Here is a 21,718-nt window from a genome sequence, read left to right as displayed (position 1 = left end):
ATTCTAAGCTAGTATCTAAGCATTCTAAAAATTCAGTATTTCCAAGATTAAGAGGTTCTTGTAGACTGAATAAAGTATTTTGAACTCTTCTTAGATACTGCCACACTCATCCTAAACATATAGTAATGTTCCTGTCAGGTGCCATCGAGTCGGTTCCGACTCATAGGGACACTATATATGGGAGAGAGTAGAACTGCCCCACAGGGTTTCCAATGAGCGGCTGGTGGATTTGAACTACCGACCTTTTGGTTAGCAGATGAGCTCATAACCACTACACCACCAGGGAGCATTAAATCAAGAAAATCTAACTACTTGTGGTCATGTGTTCAATGACAACCTCCGTATGAATCTCAACTAAAATCTATACTTATATAACTGACATTCAAATTTCTTTATAAAAGCCGTAAGAAAAAAAGTTTGTAAATAAGATCTTAATAAAAAAGTTTTTTTAAAGTGCTTGTGGAATAAAAGAATGAGTAATTTTCTATGTCAATTCATAAATGTATGACTTGTTCTTCTTAAAAGCAAACAAAATAAAACTTCTCTACAAAGAGGTATTTCGAGCCTTATACCATGACAAAATCAAACACCAGGAAAAAGAGGGTTTGTTTTATATATAAGTGAAACAAAAAAAGCAAGATATGGACTTTCACTACCCAAGTAGAAAGAATTCTAACCTGCAGGTTATTCAGAGGTTCCATCTTCATGACTGGGCCTAAGGTGTTAAGAGGCAGGGAGACATCAATGCTCTGGTTTGGCATCAGTGGTGTATGGATGGCCAAAGGAGTGCTAGGGATGACACCAAAGCTAGAAGGAAAAATAAAGATGTCACAGAGGTTAGGCAGGGGGCAAGATTTAGCCACATCTTCTGGGTTTCAATGTTTTGCCCCATTTGAAGGAAACACAATTTTTAATACAATTAAATGGAAGGAATAACAAGAACCAAGGTGTTCAATTCCAACTTGCTATAACTTATGTTTTAACTTCTGTCTTCATTAAATAGATTTGAGGAAGAAGAAAATACTCATCAAGCAGAATTGCTTTGTTAGTGCCATGATTCTGATTCTGCTAAGTTTCTTCTGTTTATACTGTCACTATAGGGACAAGTTTGATGAGTTTGTTTTGTTTTGTTTTGTTTTAAATAAATCTATCCTTAGATCATCCTTGGGAGAAAAAAGACTGAAGAATTTCTACCCTATGACGTTACCCTGTAAAGAAAAGTACAATAGACATTATTTTACTAGCTTGATAACCTGGTCAGTCCAGAGAATTATTTACTGGTAATTCTCATTTTCTTTCTTTTGTGTTCACTTACACAGGACACAGTTAATCACTGGGAAATAGCCAGTCTAAGTAAAGCAGAATTGACTAGCTTTACAAACAACCAGGACAAGGTGTAGACCCAAATTTGGCCACTTTCTAAACCTAAGGCTTAGAGTACCCACCAGTTTGACTTCTTACGAGCCTGTCTAATAAGAGAAGAGTGGCATGGAGATTAGAAAATCTTCAATCTGAAGTTACAAACATATATACAGGAAGAGAGACAGTCTGAAAAACTTAAGGATAAAACTTCAAAGAGAGGGAAAACTGGACCATACTGGGACCCTGTTCAGAGAAAACAAACTGTATAAAAACATTAAACAACTATAAAAATCTGAACTCTGACTGGGTATTAGATGACATTAAAGAATTACTGCTAACTTTTTGGTATAATATTGTGGTGATAAGTAAAAAAAATCACTCTTCTTTAAAGATACATACTATAATATTTATAAATTAAAAAAATTAGAGAGAAAAATGGCATATATAAAAGACAGGCAAAGAAGAGTCAATAAATGCATAATTGGGATCCCCAAAGAAGAAAATCAAAAACAATGGAACAGAACAAAAGTTTATATGGAAGTCCTGAAACCTTTCCTGAAATAAAAGACTTCAATCTACATATTGAAAGGGCACACCTTATTCAAGGAAAAACTCAACAAGACTGGTCAACCTTAAGAATATCTTACTAAAATTACTGAACTCTGAAACTTTGGGCAGCCAAACAAAATGATCATATCACCTAAATGAGGGAAAAATCAGGCTGGTAAATGACTTTTCCATAACAACATTCACTGACAAAAGGCACTGGAGAAAGACATTCTAGAAGTTTGAATCAAGACTTTCCAACGATAAAGGCTACAGATTTGATCATGTAAGAACACAAAAATATTGTTGACATGAGCCCTTTTCAAGGCATTTACTAGAAGACATCCAAGAAATGACAATGGAAACTTAAATGAAAGGACTGGCAGTAAGGACAGATCCAAGACAAAACAAAAGATGGGGATAAAGGTGAAAACAATGTAGAAATGATACAATTTATAAAAAGGGGCAAGTAGGTGGAAAGTAGAATAAGCTCTCTACCTAATCTGTCATTGCTGGGGGTCAAAGCTGGCAAATCAAGTAGTAGAAGGTAAGTATATTTAAGAGTACATATTTAAGAAAGTATTACTGATGTTGGTAATAAGGGAGGTAGTAAAGGGAGAAAAAAGATAGTTATATTAAGAAACAAATAGACTACCTATAGAAAACGGGAACTAAGGGTGTTTTATAAAGGAATAAATATAACTAACAGAATAAAAATAATCCTTTCTAAGTATCAGAACTACTTAGTTAAGGAAAAGAAAAAAAAAAAAAAAAGCAAAGACTAATAGAGATGAATGTAAGCTGTGAAGATTTCTTTGATTACAACAGAGTCCCCCCAACAGCTATGGCCTTTAACATGGCCAGCTTTTCAAAACTGGCTGGAAAATAACTGGTCTTGGCAGAAGAAAACACAGCTTTTCTAAATAAGTGATTTCTAACTGCCAAGTTCTCAAATCCGGGGTACAAAAGTATTTCCAAATGATCAGAAATAACTCAGACAGTCAATGATAAAAACTGTCATTGACAGATTTTATTAAACCTGCTTTAAGAGTTCTGTAACTACTCTGTAAGAATATCTTGAATTTACAAATGAACCTGCCATTAAATTCTAGCAGCCAGATTCCTAAACCACAAAATTAAACAGAAGCTACTGGTGTTTCAGAACTATAGGACATCGACATTTTCCTTCTTCCTGCTTTCTTCCTTAAGGCTGAGAATTTATTGCTAAAAGCACTGTCAGTCTGTATGTGATTAATCAGTCAACATGTATACTGTCTGTCTTTCACATTTCTGACAGCAACCAAATTACATTCAGCTATCCCACCAAAATGTGAGCTTCAAGAAGATCAAGACTTCAGCTCACTACTGTAGTCCAGTACTTGGAAATGTCTGAGACATAGATGCTCAGCAAAATTATCTGTTGAATGAATGAATGGATTTCAATTAAAAAATTTTTAAAAACTGTTTCACTAAAGGAGCCCTGGTGGCACAGTGGTTAAAGAGTTCGGCTGCTAACCAAAAGTTCGGCAGTTCAAATCCACCAGTCGCTCCTTGGAAACCCTATGGGGCAATTCTACTCTGTCCTATAGGGTCCCTATGAGTCGGAATCAACTCAACAGCAACATTTTTTTTTTAGTTTCATTAACAACATTCCAGTTCTAGAATCCTTTAAGAAACATTAAATATTCCAGCATCTGCCAACATGAGCGTTTTCACCCACTGTTTGATGGAACACTCTCTTCTTAGACACAAGGCACACTGTTGTCTCAGGATCAAGCCGGGGACTCAGATTTCTTACCTATTCTTGTTAAACTGGATGGCAAAGTCTGTCATGTGCTGTAGAGCTTTGTTGGTGAAGTTCATTTCCATGTAGATGTGCCCTTGGCGGTGAGTGAAAGTTCCTGAAATCTCTAAGCCTTTAGCCTTTACTGCAGGCAGCCAAACCTGAAACACAGTATAAAGCTCAATGGAACCAAGGGAAATTTTGTCTCAGTGATACTTGTTTTTTAGTTAAAAAAAAGATGAAATTAACATTTTTATCTCCTCAGTCAATTATGGTGATTTTTATACCATAAATACCAATTCAAATGCAAAAGGCTCTGGATAAAGTCGTATTTTTAAAATTTTGAGCTCATTTCCAATTATTTAAGAAACTGCCCCACCTCCCCCCCAAAAAAACCCAACTACAGGTAACCCTGGTTTCTTCTGGTTAATTTGGTCATTTTACTACTTTTGAGTATTGCTACCAAATATATATACACAAGGAAAAGAAAGAATTCCAATGAGTATAACTACGTTTTTCTGTTAGTAGTTTTGGTAAAAGGTTCAAATGGGAAAAATTCAATCTACTATAGAAAATAGTAATCTATTAATGCAATCTTTGAAGACTTTTTCATCATTACCAAAACCAATGTTAGTAATCTCCTGAAGGGCAAGGACCATATCTTATAGCTCTTGCTGTAGTTTCTGGTAAATATTAAGCACTCAGATGTTGCTTAAATAAATCGGAATGCCGATTCTCTCTATTTAATTCATTCATTACCAACCCCTGGTCCCAGAATCTGTGTCACTTCTGGCTTGCACAGTAAAAAATCAGAAAATTCATGAGCTATTCTGACCACTGTGACAGAATACTGAAAACTCCATGGGTGGTAAATAAACTATGTTCAGTGTCACTTAGAAAAAAAATCAAACAACTACAAGATACCATTTTTCATCTATTAGAGGATCAAAAAATTCAAAAAGTCAGTAATACTCAATGTTGGACAGAGTATGAGGAACCTGGCACTTTTATATCCTGTTGGTGGGAATGTAATCTGCCATCTTTTTGGAGAGCAAGTTGGTAACGTTTACCTTAAAATGCTAAAATGATCAAGCAAATTACAAGTTTACCCTATAGATAAACTTAAAAAAATATACCAGGATATACACGTAACAAGGATGTTCACTGCAACACATAATAAAAAAAAAAAGTGGGATGAGGGCAAGGGGAATCACCTAAATGTCCATCAAAAAGGCAATGACATTGAGTAAATTATGGTACATCAACACAGTACATGCAGCCATTCAAAAGAATGTGGTAGAAAAAAACCAAAAAACAAGGTGCAAGACAGTAGATCCCATTGGCATAGTATTTTTAATTTTTAAAAATGTTTGAGTTTGTGGTAAAATATATGTAACATAAAATTTGCAATTTTAACCAATTTTTAAGTGTACCATCAGTGACATTAATTACATTCACAATGTTGTGCAACCGTCACTTTTAGTTCCAAAACTTTTTCATCACCCCCAAACAGAGACTCAGTATCCATGAAGCAAGAACTCTCCATTCCCCTCCCACCCCAGACTCTGGTAACAACTAATCTACTTTTGTCTCTACGTATTTGCCTGTTCTAGGTATTTCATGCAAGTAGAGGCATAGTATTTTTTTAGCATAGTATTTTTAAAGGATACAAACATACAGGTATATGCATGGTCTTTTCCTTTTCTTCTAAAAACATATGAGAAAGTTAACACTGGCTATCCATGGGGAAGTAGGGACAAAGGGAGATTTAATTTTCCATTTTTGAACTATCTGAATTTGTCATTTATACATTTTATGTTAGTAAACAAAATGCATTAGATAACATTTTAACTAAAATTTAAAAGCCTGTGGGGCTTTTAATATTCAATGCACAAGGTCAAGAACGAGCTCCATTTAACTAAGACTCACTTGGCAATCTTCTCCTTGCTGACATATACTTGGAACAACTTTAGGGATAATATACAACATAGTAAACTTCACAGCAGACCTACTGAGTTGTGCCAAAAAACCATGACTTAGTTTTGAATCATATTTTTAGTTACTCTATGCAATAGGCTATGTATACACAGTTATGACTCCTGGAATGGACAACTGGTCTTCATGTCTGTAGCAAGGATCCCCCACAAGGAATCAGAAGAACAAGCAGAGAATTTAGGAAGTAATAAAGTATACTGATCCTCAGGAAGGCAAGACTGCAGGAAGTTTACCATAGGGGGAAGTATGTGAGTGGCACTATTCCCAAGGCCTTAAATGATCTTCATTTATAGAAAAGAGTTTCCCCTTTTGAATTTCAATCTGAGTGACACTGAGTAAGGTTGAGACTAGAAGAGATCCAATAACACAAACCTAATCAAAATTGCAAAAAGGTACAATAAAATTCATGAAAACTAAATTTGAGCGATGGCACTCTAGAACTCATACGTAATACCAATGGGTAAAGGGGAATAGAAGGAATGAGAAGTAAAAATGTTACCTCTTATACTATATTTTCTTCCCTGCTGGTGCTGTGTACCAGGTTTTCACTACATTGACTTAACAGTGTTGACAAATGAGACAGTATTTCTAAGCGTGGGAGCAAAACTCAAATACTTATTCTTTGCAGTTTTAAGTCTAATTAATAAAAATGGTTAATGAGGATGCTAACAGTGCTTCCTATTGCTAAGTTTGACTCGACTTTTCCTCTTCCTCTTAAATCCTCCAGAACAAGGGCCCAAACCTTAGATTTATTAGCAGTGGAAGTAACACTAATGCAAAAAGGCGAAGTAAGCTGGGTCCTGTCTGTTAAGAAACTGTTGCTAGGCTCTCTCTTTACTTACAGCCTTAGGAGCCACATATCCACCAGGTGCCATGCCTATTCCTGTAGAGAGTTCAAAAAGGTCATTCAGACCACTGCTGACCACAGCAGGAGTAGGTGAAGGAGCAAAGGTTGCAGGCACTGATGATGGGATGAAGGACTGCCCAACCTGCAGAAAACAAAAAGGGGGCGGGGGCAGGGAGATCATGAAGAACAGATTAATAGTCCTTTAAATGTTGCTACATATTTCAGTAGTATAGATAAATCAATAAGAAAACACTATAATTAGAATACTCTTAGGAGTTGAATGGTTATACTCTGTCTTTTTAATCATCACAGTTCTTTTTTCATCAGTAACAAAAGGGCTTCACAGATATATACTCTTTAGAAGCGTTATCAAGAGAGCACTCAGTAGAATACGGGAACACAGTGATCCAAGAGTTTTGTCTATTTGTTTCCAATTTTAGCTTCCACGATTCTGTGCAAAAGGCCTACAGGTACCCTAACAAAGGGGAAGTCTGTTTCTATAGCAAGAGGGAGAAGCATCCAACTTAGACAGCAATTCCATTTCCACTTGGGTCCAGCCATATCTTACGTCCTCAATTCAGGCATAAATATCTAGTAGGAAGCTCTCCTAGAGGAGATGGATATTCACACCCCCCAAACTAACTCACTTATGAGGAGAGCCTCACTCTGAGTCCATCTGACTCTCTCAAGTTCTTTCTAGAGGACACCAGGAAATACAAGCATTCTCCAGTCAAGATAGGAGGTTCCATTTCCTTTAGGTCTTTAATGCCAGGAAGACAAAGATCTCTGTAGACACCAAAACACCAATTCCTAAAGATGTCCCTTAACCAAATGCGGCAAAGATTCTGAGGAACCCTATACTACTTTTTACTCTACACATACTGCTAGAGAGGTTTTGGTGTACAGTGCTAGACAGCAGCAGTGGCTGGTCTGAGAATGTGTGCATAGGAAAGGCATTAAACAGGGGGCAGCGCTTCCCATGGTGAAAAAAAAGTATGGCACTTACTGCCGGACTTCCTCCAATGCCCCCGCCAAGGTCACTGCCAAGCTGAAAGAGAGAAAGGAGAGAGAGGAGAGAGAGGTAGAGTTCATTTAGCTAAGTACTGGATGCCCATACAGAATCTGTAAATTGCTCTACAAGCTGCTGGAAATACATGCTATTCAACTTATCTCCCAAAGCCTAAAGATTTTCTAGATCGCAAGGCAGTATGTCCTAGGGTGGTAGTGAGGGTGTATGGCAGTTTTGAGAAAAGTATTTGGAAAGAAGATGGAGCTGGGACATCTGAGGGATGTTTCAGATCCAATCTTTCCACTGGAATACACAGGCATAAACCCAAACAGGATTTAAAGAGTTTGCATATTCCAAGAAGCTCTATCTCCAAGCAATAATGTGCTGAATACATTTTACTTTTTCTTTAAAAGAAAATTTAAGGGAGAAAGAAAAAAGAAAACTAAAATGTGCTTCGGTCTTCTAAATCTGCTGCCCCACTGAGATGGTGGGAATGAAACCAGTACTGAGCTGCAATTTCAAGCTTCAAAAATTATAGGTGGTACAAAAGTTATTTTTAGAGTTCAGAGCTTTCCTAAGAAAGAAAATAGTGGGACAGAAAGATCTCCTGCCTGTGGAAGAAGTGGGGAGGCATGCAATGCTTCAAATCTGTCTTACATTCACTACTATGAAGGTGAAATACTGTGATTTCTTCGGAGTAGGTAATTTAAAAGGATGCTAAATTTTGGAGAATTAGACTAAATGAATTAGCTGGCAGACGGTAAAATACTTTCACGTGGTTTTGCTTTTTTTCCCCCCCTCAGGGCTCTATATAATTCATGGTGAAGTTAGTCTTCCATGACAAAAGCATTAAGAACAGAAGCTGAAAATAGCTTGCATCCAAGACAAGTAAAACATATACATTATATACAACTAACTGCCCTGTTTGAAAAACAAAATAGACCTTTCCCCTCCCTCCTTTTTTTTGGGCCACAGTTCTACATTTGCTTCCTTCCTAGTTCTCACACATTTTGCATTTAAAACTCCTCTTTGAATCACCAAATGCCTAGTCTGCCCTACAAAACACTGTTTCCTTTATTGTCTCTCATTTAGTGGTAGATTTGAGAAAGAGAATTTATTTGTCATCTCAATGAACAGATTAGTATATAAAACAGGGCTGCCAAAAACTTAAAAAAAAAAAAACTATATTGAAAAATAGCAAGATCTACAACAAAAATCTATTTCCACCATGATAGAAAATAACATGAGCAAAGGCTTCCTAACTGGCATTAATGAACATGTTCTGCACTAAACTACAGAGCACTTCAAATCACAAAGAGTCAACCCTTCCAGAATCTGGTTCCTGAAGACTAAAGAATGACTGGACATAGGATGGAAACCACAGGCTTAAACAAATAAAAAGGTCATCACAACCAAGAATTTGAATAACTAGGCAAGTGTAAAACCAAACAGAAAAGATACCACATCTGCTTTCTCCCCAGTTCCAGAATAGCACAAATCTGCAGCAAGACATCTGAAGAGCATGAAATTCCTTTATTCAAACACTTACATAGTGTTTACTGGATACAAGGCACTATGGGGAATGTAAAGATGCCAGGCAATGAAGGGAATACACATACAAATAAGACCCAGTTTTACAAACTGGCTGGAGAAACAAAACATGAATGCAAAACCATACAGAATATATCAAAGCAAAAAAGGTAAGTTCTGAGGGGAATAGCCTCCTTCTGGATGAAGGATAATGAAAAAAAAGTTTCAGAGAAGGCAGTGTTCGAGCCAAAAGGGTGCGATATAAAAAGCAAAATTGGGGAGAAAGGGGATTTCTCAAATAGTGCAAACAAAGTCAGTATGAAGCATGATCAGGAAGAATGAGTAGTCCAGTTAGGCTGGAGTACAGGGTAGACGTGTCTTAAAAAGGGTAGACGTGTGTTAAAAAAAAAAAAAAAGAAAGCTGTGGCAAAGAAGTTTGCAAAGGTGGGCTGATTACGGGAGATTTTAAATTTTTTCTGCATAAAAACCTGGAGGTTTCTTAGACCAAGATTCGAACTTTCTAAGATCACTAATAACTACTTCAATCATGTTCCATTAACTATGGTTTTCAACCCTAAAAATACACAATTCAATCAATCACCTAAGGGAGGCTTTAAAAAATACTGATGTCTGACTTTCTTAATTGTTCTGGGGTGTAGCCTGGGCACCAAGATTTATTTTATTGTTGTAGTTTAGATGAAGTTTACATTTCAAGTTAGTCTCCCATACAAAAATTTATACATACATTGTTATGTGATCCCAACTGCCCTCCCCATACTGTGACAGCACACTCTTCCTTTCCACCCGATTCCCCATGTCCATTCAACTAGCTTCTAACCCTCTCTGCCTTCCCATCTCACCTCTGGACATCAGCTGCCCATTTAGTCTCTTGTATCTACTTGAGCTAAGAGGCACACTCCTCACAAGTACCCCTTTATGTCCCACAGTCCAGTCCAATCCCTGTCTGAAGAGTTGTGGGCAGCAGATTTTAAAAAGCTTCCCCAGGTGATTCTAATGTACAGTCAATGTTGAAAGCCACGTCCTAGAGAATTAGCTATTATTTGGAGTCAGACAAGATTCATCCATTTGGAAATGACTTTGGAGCTTAATCCTGAATAAAAAGGAAACCAGAAAGTGAGTACAAAAGAAAACCCCTTTGTAAGGAAGGGAAGGAAAGGCTAAACACAAAAAAAATGGAAGGGACTCTGCAAAATGTTTCATTTGTCTAATGTTTTATGATCTGGTTTTATGACTTTCTTGAAGGGCCCACCTTTCCTCCCCTCAAACACCCTCCCTCTTCTGGCCAGGCTTACAATCCAAGCTTGAAAGAGATGGAATTCTTTACGAAACTGGTTAGTAATCAATGGCAAAAAAGAAAAAACACACTGGAAGGGAAACCGCAGTTTTATCAAGTTTGTTAAATTCAATAAAAAGCACTGAGAAAAGGCACTCACTGGTGGCGTTCTGACCAAAGGAAATAAAGTCCATTTATAGCCCTTATCTTCTTAGATTTCATTCTTTTTGAGTATTATGTGAATAATATCTTAGCTAAAAAAGATCTGAATGTACTCTTCCCCCATGCTGCTTGTCAATTTTATTCAAAACCATGGAAGAAAGTGAAAAATAATCCTGATACTCCTTTATTTTCAGTGCATCAGATATAACTCAGCTAGAATCAAGAACTCTGATCTTATAGAGACAAGACCCAAAGGGTAACAGAGACACAAGAGATGTAGCCAGAAAGATAAAGGTTCACTGAATGGTGCTATGTCTAGAGAGTGAAGGGAAAGGACAATTTCAAGATACGTTTTCTAACTAGCAAGGCTAGTTTATTCAGATTTTTATTTAGCATCCTTTCCTCTTGACTAAGAAAGATTCGGGGGAGGGGGAAGGGATCTTCCTCTCTGAAAACATGGCAAGGTGATAGCACAGTGATGGGCAAGAGTGACTAAGAATGATGTCAGCAAGGATGGGAGCCAATTACCCAGTGAGTGGCCTCGCCTATTTACAGTGACAAGCAGGGTGAAGCAGATATTAACCAAGAGAAAAAGAAAGCTAGTAAGCTGCACAAATACACAGGAAAGTTGTTATATGTCAGCCTGAACTAGCCATTAACCATTTTAGTTCAGTTGCTGGCATTATTTGGAGTCAGACAAGATTCACCTGTTTGGAAATACTCCAAGCCCGTTGTCATGGATTGAATTATGTCCCCCCAAAAATGTGTGTATCAATTTGGCTGGGCCATGATTCCCAGTATTGTGTGATTGTCCTCCATTCTGTGATTGTAATTTTATGTTAAAGAGGATTAGGGTGGGATTGTAACACCCTTACTAAGGTCATATCCCTGATCCAAAGTAAAGGGAGTTTCCCAGGAGTGTGGCCTGCACCACCTTTTATCTTACAAGAGATAAAAGGAAAGGGAAGCAAGCAGAGAATTGGGGGACCTCATACCACCAACAAAGCAGTGCTGGGAGCAGAGCACGTCCTTTAGACCTGGGGTCCCTGCACGGAAAAGCTTCTAGTCCGGGGGAAGATTGATGAGAAGGCCAACAGACAGAGAAAGCCTTTCCCTGGAGCTGATGCCCTGAATTTGGACTTTTAGCCTACTTTATTTGAGAAAATAAACTTTTCCCTGTTAAAGCCATCCACTTGTGGTATTTCTTTTACAGCAGCACTAGAAAAACCAAGACACCCATATTTATCAGGTAGGGCACAAAAGTCATTCAGCCTATGACTTGTAAAATTTCAGAGTGAAATCTGTTATCCAGTGAGCTGGTGAGACACAGGAGTGCAAAAGGAGTGTACAGGGCATGGCTTTAATCCCAATCTTAGGTGTCTAGGTAGTGGGGTTTTTTTGTTAGTTTTTGAGCTGCTTACTTCCCATTGCTTCTAGGATTGCTTTACTGAGGCTGCCATTTTCTACATGATGGAAATAATGTCAACTATAGGCCAACCAAGTCAGGATACAGAAAGACGAAGGAAAGAAGTGCCAATTTCAGGAAAAATATTTCAAACGTTAAAAACAGGATTTTCCCGAAGGTCTGTAGCTGATACAGCTGGAGGAACTGTTCCTTTCCCATGCTTTAGTCCAAATTTCCTTCTACTGGTAGTTTCCCCAGTCTCCAACCTAAATCATAACAGTTGTAGTCATTAAATGGCACTAAGAATACTAACATTTGGCTACTGCCAAAGAGTGGCCACTTACCATGCCTGAAATAGTGCTGACTGGGACTCAATTCACACTGAACTACACAGTAACGTGTCGCTGCACTGTCGATTCAGTAATTGAATGGAAAGCAGTGATTTCTTGGTGACTTCTTGTAACTTACAGGCTAAAGGGATTTCAGCATGGTTATAGGAGCTCTGAAACAGAGCCAGGTCCAAGAGTCTGACAAGTGGACTTGCATACGGTCTTAGTTCAGCTACAAGTACCTAAGGAAATGCCCTCATCCAATGGCAATATGCTACAAAAGCAGAAATACAAAGAGGGAACGCAAGACTAAGTTCTATTAAGTTATCCTAACTCCAAGAAAAGAAAAGCCTTTTATAAAGGAACAATATCAACTGAGATGAGCCCTGAATAGACAAAAAATTTCCACAAATTAAAACAATGACCATTCTGGGTTAGCTCTTTTGAGGCACATCTGGCCAACCCAAAGTACACTCAACTGCATCTAAAAGTGAGGAGTTGTCTGGGTATCTGAAGACATTCTCTTAATCACAGGCTTAGATCTTAAGCTCAGACATTTTCTCTACTCCAGTCTAGAGTTTTGTTTGATGCTTTCCAGAACTCACTCAACTGAACGGAGCCTAAGGAATGTTCCAGTTCATACAGCTTACCAATAGCTCTGATATTCAGGAGTCAAAACAGAATGATGTAAATAGAATACAATAACTCTATCATAAACAATAAAATTACACTAAAATCCTACTGGTGTCAAAAACACTAATCTGTGTCTTTCCTATTAGAGTTTAGATTTTAGAAGGCACGTATTATCTCTAAACAAAACGTATGGTTTTTCAGCTATTGGGCAGAATTCAATTTTCAAAAAACTATTTAGAAAAGTGTCATAAAATATAACTAATCAAATAGGTAAAAAGAATTCGTAATCATGAAAAACTATTAAACTAATGGCTGAGAACAGACTTGATGTGGAATGGCATAAGTGAGTTGAGGTCATACAAAATCATCTGAGAGAAGACTTCTTAACTTGAGGGGAAAAGGCTTCTATCAGCAGAAAAGTAGGTGGATGTTAACAGATTACTCTCTGATATGGGACAGAGAACAGAATGTTCTAGTCCTCAGAATGACCACCAGGTGTCTTAAGTCAGACAGAACTCAGTGTTAAATAAAGTAAAAATCCAGAGAAGTTCTGCATCCTGCCTTATTTTCATTCATAGCCTTTACTACCTGAGTACATACTTGTTTATCATTTGCTCCCCTTATTAGAATGTAAGCTTGCAAGGACTGTTTTGTTCACAACTATTATTTCTAGTACATACAGTAGAGCCTGACATAAACTAAGCACTCAAATGTTTACTGAATGAACAAATGCTTTAGTAACCATATAAATAGGGCTACTGGCAATATTGTTTCTTGGGGATACTATTTTGAACTGAGTCATTTTATTGAAGAACATCACAAACGAGACAGAAGGTTGACAAAATTACTTACCAGCAGGCCTAGATCAGTCATACTACACCGTATCTACACCAACAATGCCAACACATATGAATAGAACCAATTGGGGGAAAAATAAACCTCCTCAGGCCAAAGTCCTTTCTAGAAAGGAAATGTACTGTCTGAGCGGTTATGATAGCAAGTTTGCAGCAGAAGAAATGTCCTGTACATCATTTAATTGCCCTGAAAGTACTGCATTATCACAGCTTACCACTAGACAGACTGGTAGATGAAATTTTGAGGCTCTTCTTAAAAGTGGGTAAAATGAACAATCCTGTGCCTTTTACTGCAAGAGAGGTGTATAAATTTATCTAGCTCCTCTTTTCATGAATTAATAAACAGTCCTTCTCAAACTTTTATGTGTCTCTTAGGGACACACTAGCACAAACTCATAAACCCAGGGCCCCTGGGAGGTACACCATGGAAAGGCCCAGGGCAAACAAGCCTTATGTTTTAGCTTAAAAATTCATGAAATTTTACACTGTAAAAAGTAAAACTGACACTGCAAGATGATAAGCCATGTTTATCCTGCAGCTTTAAATGTGCCCTGTACTCTGCTGTACACTCCAGAAATTATGTGGCCCAATTTGAGAACAACCAGTTAGGTGAAAGTGTACCCTATTCTAAACAAACTGGAAGAATCATTAGATACTGCAAAGAGTATAAACTTTGAATTCTTTCAGAAGTCTTGGGTTCAGATACCAAATCTGTGACTTACTAACTATGCAACCTTCAGTTTTCTATAAAATAGAGTTCAACACCAATTACTCTGCAGGGCTGTTGTGAGGATTAGAAATTACAAAAGTTCTAACACAGGGGCTGGCACAGAAATAGGTATTCAATAACTGGTAATTTTCCCCAAAAATGCCTGAGGCCAGCTATCACTAAACCTCTGCATTGATAAAAAAAAGATTCAGTGGTTATAGAAGATGCACTGCACAGAAGAATTTACTGAGGAAAACTGGGCAACAACTTACAAAGTTCTCTCCACAGCACCACTTAATCTAAAAACCAAGCTCGTAAATCACTGCAAAACTCCTCCAAAGGAAAAAAATGAAGATGCAAAACTAATATGTATGACAGATTTCCTGTGGCTTAAAAAAATTATTACTACAATAGTTCATGACTTGAAGTATTTGAAAGGCATAAGCCTATAAGAAACAGGTAGGAGGTTTGGAAAAGCATACAGTGGAGTCAGGAAAGGGCAATTTCTCCTCTATTCCACTCCACTCCAGGTGGGCACACAGAGCACATATCTCTAGCATGAAACCCTTCTTCAGCACAGAGAAAGGGTGCTCTAGATAATGCTTCCTTTCCATTTTTGATGCACGATAGCAGCATTTATCTAAATAGAATAATGCAAAGCACCTGATGAATAAAAGGCTATAATTTAGCCATGGCCTCTGCTGACAGCCAGAAATTAAAGGCAACAAATATTCTAGATTCATCTGCTACTTTAGCGATCCTTGTAGATGTCAGAATCATTAGCTCAGGGCGTATCTCTACAATACATATATAAGAGTTAGGCACATGGCATCAGGTCACCTGTCACACTACACCAGAAGGATCTGCACTGGGAGAAAAGTTACACTACCTAGAACAAGCAGTTTATTAGATTAAGCATCAGAGGCATCAAAAACACATATATGGCTATTAAACAAAGAAACAAACCCAAATAATTACTTTTGCAAATCTAAACCTAAATACCATACTATCATATTCTATAGGTAGAAAAGAACAACCTTGTAAGTTACGTTACTTGAATTTACTCCACATCAAGATAAGATACAGTCACATTTATACTAACAAAAGGAGAAACTATTTGCAGAATACAAGCAAAAGCTAATACGCTGAAGGGCAAGTGAAAAATAAGGGAAGGGGGTGTTCTAGTAAAGAGGCTAAAAAGAGTATATAGGAAATCCATTTTTATGCAAGTTCTATGATGAAGAGGCATTCCATTTTTAAAATCTAGAGCTCTGCCTAATTTCAAAGATTCCTGCTTCCTAAAAAAAGACATATTAAGAATCACCTGGAAAGGATGGTGTACGTGTGTCTATGTGTGTGTGAGTGTGAGTGTGTGTTTGTTTTATATCACAGCAGTATTCCTATTCCACTCTTACTTGGTTTAAGAATCACTATTACTGATGAAAGAAGGTCAGAGCCTTCAGGTGTGTTGTGACTAATAATAATGTTAATAATGAGTACATAAATTGATAACTAGTTCCCAGAATATGACGGTTCTAGAAAAAGCCATAATTCACTAAACCTCAAAATTCCAAAAATGGGATAATGAAAGAAGATGAAGTAGAACAACATCTAATGGGAGGATCACCAGGATATGTAAAGGGAAGAATACAACTATCTCCTAATTAACAGTAAGTTTTAAGACAGAGGAACAGAAAATGGGTAAACAATCTGAAATACAAAATGCTGCCAATTTGCAGTCTCCCATCATGGAAAGTGAACAAGAGTAAAAAGAGACTCTGGGACTAAGCAACTAAATCTAAATTGGTCAAACTGAACTTCCGGCCAATTTCTGATAGGACAGATCACCTAACAGAAAATCACAATGAAAAAGAACCCTTGGAGAAAAAACAAAACTAAAGAGAGGTCTGCTTTTAGAAGTGCCGCCAAAGAGGCTTGCCAGAAGAATGTTAGGCTAGAATCAGAGCCTGTAATTCTTCTGTGGAAGTCACTGTCCTGGCTTAGAGATCAATTCTTAACATTTCTCCTTAGCTCCATTTGGAATTTCATTTGACTGAGTGTTTTCAATCCTGGCTGTAAAATTAACACTTAAAAAATACCAGCGTCTAGGTACTGCCTCCCAGAGATTCTGTTTAACTGCTCTAGGGTTGGGCCCAAGCACTGAAAATATTTTCCTTATATGGTATTAATGTGGTACTAGGAGCCCTGGTGACGCAGTGGTTAAGCGCTCAGCTATTAACCAAAAGGTTGGCAGTTTGAACCCACCAGCTGCTCCTTGGGAGAAAGATGTGGCAATCTGCTTCCATAAAGATTTACTGCCTTGGAAACCCGATGGGGTGGTTCTACTCTGCCCCATACAGGACCCTAAAGGTCGCTGAGTCAAAATCGACTAGTGACAGCAATGGGTTTGTTGGGGTTTAATATGGTACTACTAATCATGCAGCCGAGCCCTGATGGCACAGTGGTTAAGAGTTTGGCTGCTAACCAAAAGGTCCGGTGGTTCAAATCCATCAGCTGCTCCTTGGAAACCCCACGGGGCAGTTCTACTCTGTACTATAAGAGCTCTGACTATGAGTTAGAATCGATTTGACAGCAATGGGTTTGGGTTTGGTTTTTAATCATGCAGCCAGGGTTGAGAACATCAAGCCTCAAAATACTAAGCAGTTAGTGGCTGCTTCATTAGCAGCACACCACTGACCTCTATAGGTGAGGCTGTTAGAAACCAATATAAAAGCAGCAGCAACAGTCTGGGGGCCTTTCTGAAATGATTACCGAGCTAACCTGAGTTCTGTCTCCCAAACAACCACAGAATTCTAGTCCTGGCCATGTTTTAAAGGGGAGTCTGGGTCAAGTTCTACTACTCCTAGCAACACTATTCTTCCTGGAAGGTAAAAGAAAGACCTTTAACAAAATAATCTCAAGAGTTTCCTGCCGTCCCTCAATTTGGGGCAGAGAAGAGTTCTCTTTCCAGGAGAGAGTTTACTACTGAAGTCAAGAGAAAAAGGTATCTGGGTTTATCAGAAGCTAATAGTACAAACATCAAGCTGACAAACATTTCAGAGAGGTCACAGGTATCCTATACCCTTATTATGCAAAGTGTGGTCCATGGACCAGTAGCTTGTTAGAAATGCAGACTCCCAGGCCCTACCATAAACCAACTGAATCAGAATCTCTTGTACAGGATCTCTAGGAGATTCATAGCACGTATGTTTGAGAAGCAATGCTCGAAGGTAAGTCTTCAATGAAGAAACGTCACTGTCTACACAGATTAAGTGCCAACTTTGAAAATTTCCTCTTTAGATAATTTGCACAAGAACAATAAAAGCATTTTAAAAAATGGCAAAGTCCACTGCTGTCTTAGAAACGAAATCTTCCACACAGTCAGAGTTAGGCTGTCCTTGTGATGTTCTACTAAAAAGAATCTTGGTTCTCTGAGTATATACATATTTAACCACATACAAATCCAAAGTAAAAACAAGGGCTTTTACTCCTCATTTTGATTTGTGGGATATACCTATATTCCAGAATATGCTGAAGAAAACTGCATGTAAACAGTTCTGGGGCTATAAGACCAAGGATACTATTTTTTTTTTATTTTTATTTTTTTATTGTACTTCAGGTGAAGGCTTACAGAACAAATAGTTTCTCATGAAACAGTAGTACACGTGTTGTTTTATGACATTGGTTAACAAACCCACAACATATCAACCCAAGGATACTAATTTAAATCCCGAAGTCAGAAAAGCTAAAATTTAGAGTTACATAGCAATATAACGGGGTCTACATAACAAAGACTACATAATATTTAGAAACTCAACTGGAAAAACAACTCATTCCCCACCCTAAAAAAAAGAAAAAGAAAAGCCCATGTGCTACATTGGCTACTACAATCCAAGCAAGTTTTAAAAGCTTTTTTATCTAAAGTATACTTTCAGGAATTCTAACAGATGACCAGGTAGCTACATAAAATATATGGACAAAACTTAACAGATCTTGGGGGTTAGCAAGAGCTAATAAAAAAAAATCAAACGGAAATAACATTTTTTCTTTCCTTCCATGCTACAGTAGGTCAAGAAACAAGAGTGTAGAATCCTAGGCCTCACAACATCAAAACGCAGAGCCTTTTTCTCCCCTCCATGTCTCCAGTTTAATTTCTTTGGCATTTTTAGGTTCAACGAGTCCACTTGTAGTAAGTCACCAGGGAAAGTAATAAGTAGGGTTGTCAAGGCATAAACTTGAGGATAATGTAAATATTCAACTTGTGGGTGCTGTGTCAACAGAATAGGTAGAGCTATTTTGTTTATACATACGTTTATAAGGGATTCCTGGGAATCTCCATGAATATTTAAAATATTCATTTGTTAGTCTTCTAAGTCTATAAGGCGGCTATGCAAAAATGTGGAATGATCATATAGAAAGCTATTCTGCTTATCGTGATCAGCCAACTCCATTCATTAAAGATATGAACATCAAAAGCTAATACTTATATTTCCAAGAAAGACAACAAGAGTGTTCATTTGTGTCAGTATAAGCTGGAGTCCAGAGCTTAGTCTGTGTATAGACTCTGGAAGCAGTGACTTTCATTAGTAAAACGCACAATCCACAGAGATGTGACTACAGTCCTATTTCCTTAGACTCTCTGCCAGGTAAGAAATGAATGCACCTGTACTAGCTGGCATGAACCCCAGACACAATACTGCTCATAAAGTAGGAGAGAAATGCCAGTGTATGCAGCAGAGTGATGTTATTTTGTTTATGTGATCTCCGAAAATATATATTTTCATATCTATGGCATCTGCCTTCAAATGTCTGATGTTGGGAAATAAATCAGTTTTGGGGGCATCTTTATAGTCACCAGGCTGACAAACATCTTATTTGTGTCTAGCTAGAAGTGTCTAATTCCACTGTAATAAGTACCTACTTTGCAGGGAGCCATGTGATGATGAGATCTGTTATTTTTCTGACCTTCTTCTCCACAAATGAAAGGTCATCTTCCTACCGCTCATTTAACTTGTATACCAACAAAAGATAATCTAGGTTCCCATTGGTAGCACATGTTCACAAATACTATGGACTTTGGAGCCTTTTAGTATTAGAATCCTGGAAGCTAATTAAATTGGAAGTAAGACTGGGGAGTGAGAGGGAAGTAGACAAGGGAAAAAAAGAACCAATCAAGGAGTCTTCCCCACTGCAATAAAGGTACATTTTATACACAAAGGGTTCAAATGGCTGCCTCAAAACCTTTTGCAATGAGACAAGGCATGAGCCAGTAAAATGTGCAAAGGGCAAAGGCTTGAAAGCCTCAACACAGGATGATTTCTATGAGGCCACTTTAATGCTGTTCAGGTCAAAAGGACAATTCCAGGGGCTATCCAGAGTTAAGAAGCAGGAGCAGTAACAAGCTCTGGAAAGGATACTAAACATCATGATCACTGAACAATAGGCTGGTTAAACACAAAAAGTTCTATTTAGAGGCAGGGCAACAAAATAATCCTGTATGCTTGCAGGTATATCCCCTAACAATGATGAAGAATATTATAATTAACTCTCTAAAGACAAACAACACTGTCTTTTATCAAAGGACACTACTGCTCACCAAAAGTTCTAGTTCTAGAAAGCTGAATAAAATTCTCTAGCATATAAAAAACTAAAAGTAACCACAAGAAAGGGGGAAGAAGGATGCTTACCAGACTATCCAGTCCTCCTCCCAAGAGGTCCACTGCTCCCATCTGCATGGAGGATACCTGTGGCACATTGACTGGGGGACCAAGGTCAAGGTTCAAAAGGTCCCCCAGAAGGTCACCTTGAGAAGGTATAACCTGAGGCTGTTCCAGGTTGGTTGCGGTGGTGGTGCCAACAGGGCTGTCACCCGCATCAGTGCTGCAGTCACACACACACAGAGGACAGAGAAAAGTCAGTATCACCTAGGACATAATAAAATATATAATTATAAAACACAGAAGGAAAGGAACCTCTTATTTTATAACCATTTGTTCATGTACATGAAAAGAGATGACAGCTACTCTTGGCTTTATCAAAATACAGTTAATAAAATGAAAATAAACATATACTATGTAGCCTAGTCAGTTCATTTTAATTGAGCACCTACCCTATGGGACAGCAGTGTAATGGGAAGTCTGGGGAAATACAGAAGAAACAGGAAATAAGGTTCCTGCCTCAAATAGCTTACATTCTAACAAAAAGTCGGCATTCACTGAGGATCACAGTCTCATGGGATGACTCAGTCACCTGGCATAATATGCTACCCAAAGTTCATGTTCTCTATCCTAGTGAAGTGAATAGCATCTGGGGTCTTAAAAGCTTGCAAGGGGACATCTAAGATACGACTATTGGTCTCTACTTGTCAGGAGAAAAAGACCAATAAGATAACAAAAATCTCAGAGAAGAAACAAGTCTACAAGGCTGACAGGCTACACAAGCCATGACCTCAACTACCCTGAGACCAGAAGAACTAGATGGTGCCTGGTTACCACCACTGATCGATCTGACTGGGGTCACGACAGACAATCCCAGTTAGAGTGGGAGAAAAATGCAGAACAAAACTCAAACTCTTAAAAAAAAGCCAGACTAACTGGACTACCTGAGACCATCAGCCTGAGACACTCTTTAAACCTTGAATCAAAACTATTCCCTGAGATCACCTCTTAGAAGAAAAGCAGAGTGACACACAAAATAAAGGATATTAACCAACAGATCAGTTCTCTACTAAAAAACCATCTGTCGGAGTCCAAAAGGTCAACATTTAACCCAAAGCAAAGATGAAAGACAGCAGGGAAACTAGAGTACTAGAAATGGAACAATCAGAACACAAATAAAGAGAATGTTAACACAATGTGAAAAATGTAACTAATGTCACTGATCAATCTGTGTGGAAACTGTCAAACAGAAACCTAACTTGCTGTGGAAACTTTCATCAAAAATACAACAAAATATGATTATTAAAAAAAAAAAGTCAGCATTCACAACACAACTGAAAAGCACATTCACTGTATAACGGCACAAAATGGTATTATGAGAGTGTCTGCATATTGACAAGATAGAGCAAAGAAGCAAAACAAACCAGGTAGGGTTGATTCTAAAAGCTCGAGAAGAATGGTGTTATAACTAGAGTTTGAGGAGAGAACAGCAGAGTTACTAGAACTACCAGAGTGAGACCTTCCAGAGAGGAAGAGATGGTTTGTGCAAAGGCACTGAAATTAAAATTAATGATTTGGCTTTAGGGGTGGCAAAAAAAAAAAA

At 37.9% G+C, this 21,718-nt stretch overlaps 1 protein-coding gene across 5 annotated transcripts in view; it reads right to left on the bottom strand.

The window, feature by feature from the left end:
- AP2B1 (adaptor related protein complex 2 subunit beta 1) overlaps window positions 1-21,718 on the bottom strand; it is a 131,750-nt gene that overhangs the window by 41,572 nt on the left and 68,460 nt on the right. For 4 of the 5 annotated variants that reach the window (XM_023739692.1, XM_023739689.1, XM_023739693.1 and 1 more), the window contains exons 14-18: window positions 20,146-20,338; window positions 7,540-7,581; window positions 6,529-6,675; window positions 3,707-3,852; window positions 678-807 (exon numbers count right to left, since the gene is read on the bottom strand). In XM_023739692.1, the coding sequence (XP_023595460.1) occupies window positions 678-807; window positions 3,707-3,852; window positions 6,529-6,675; window positions 7,540-7,581; window positions 20,146-20,338 (658 nt within the window). The remainder of the gene's footprint in view (window positions 1-677; window positions 808-3,706; window positions 3,853-6,528; window positions 6,676-7,539; window positions 7,582-20,145; window positions 20,339-21,718) is intronic. The other variant, XM_004385430.2, reaches the window with a different exon arrangement.

Source organism: Trichechus manatus, unplaced genomic scaffold, assembly GCF_000243295.1.
Source record: "Trichechus manatus latirostris isolate Lorelei unplaced genomic scaffold, TriManLat1.0 scaffold00138, whole genome shotgun sequence".
NCBI classification, from domain to species: Eukaryota; Metazoa; Chordata; class Mammalia; order Sirenia; family Trichechidae; genus Trichechus; species Trichechus manatus.
Note: the sequence above shows the minus strand (reverse complement) of the source record. Positions and strands in the feature narration are given on the sequence as shown.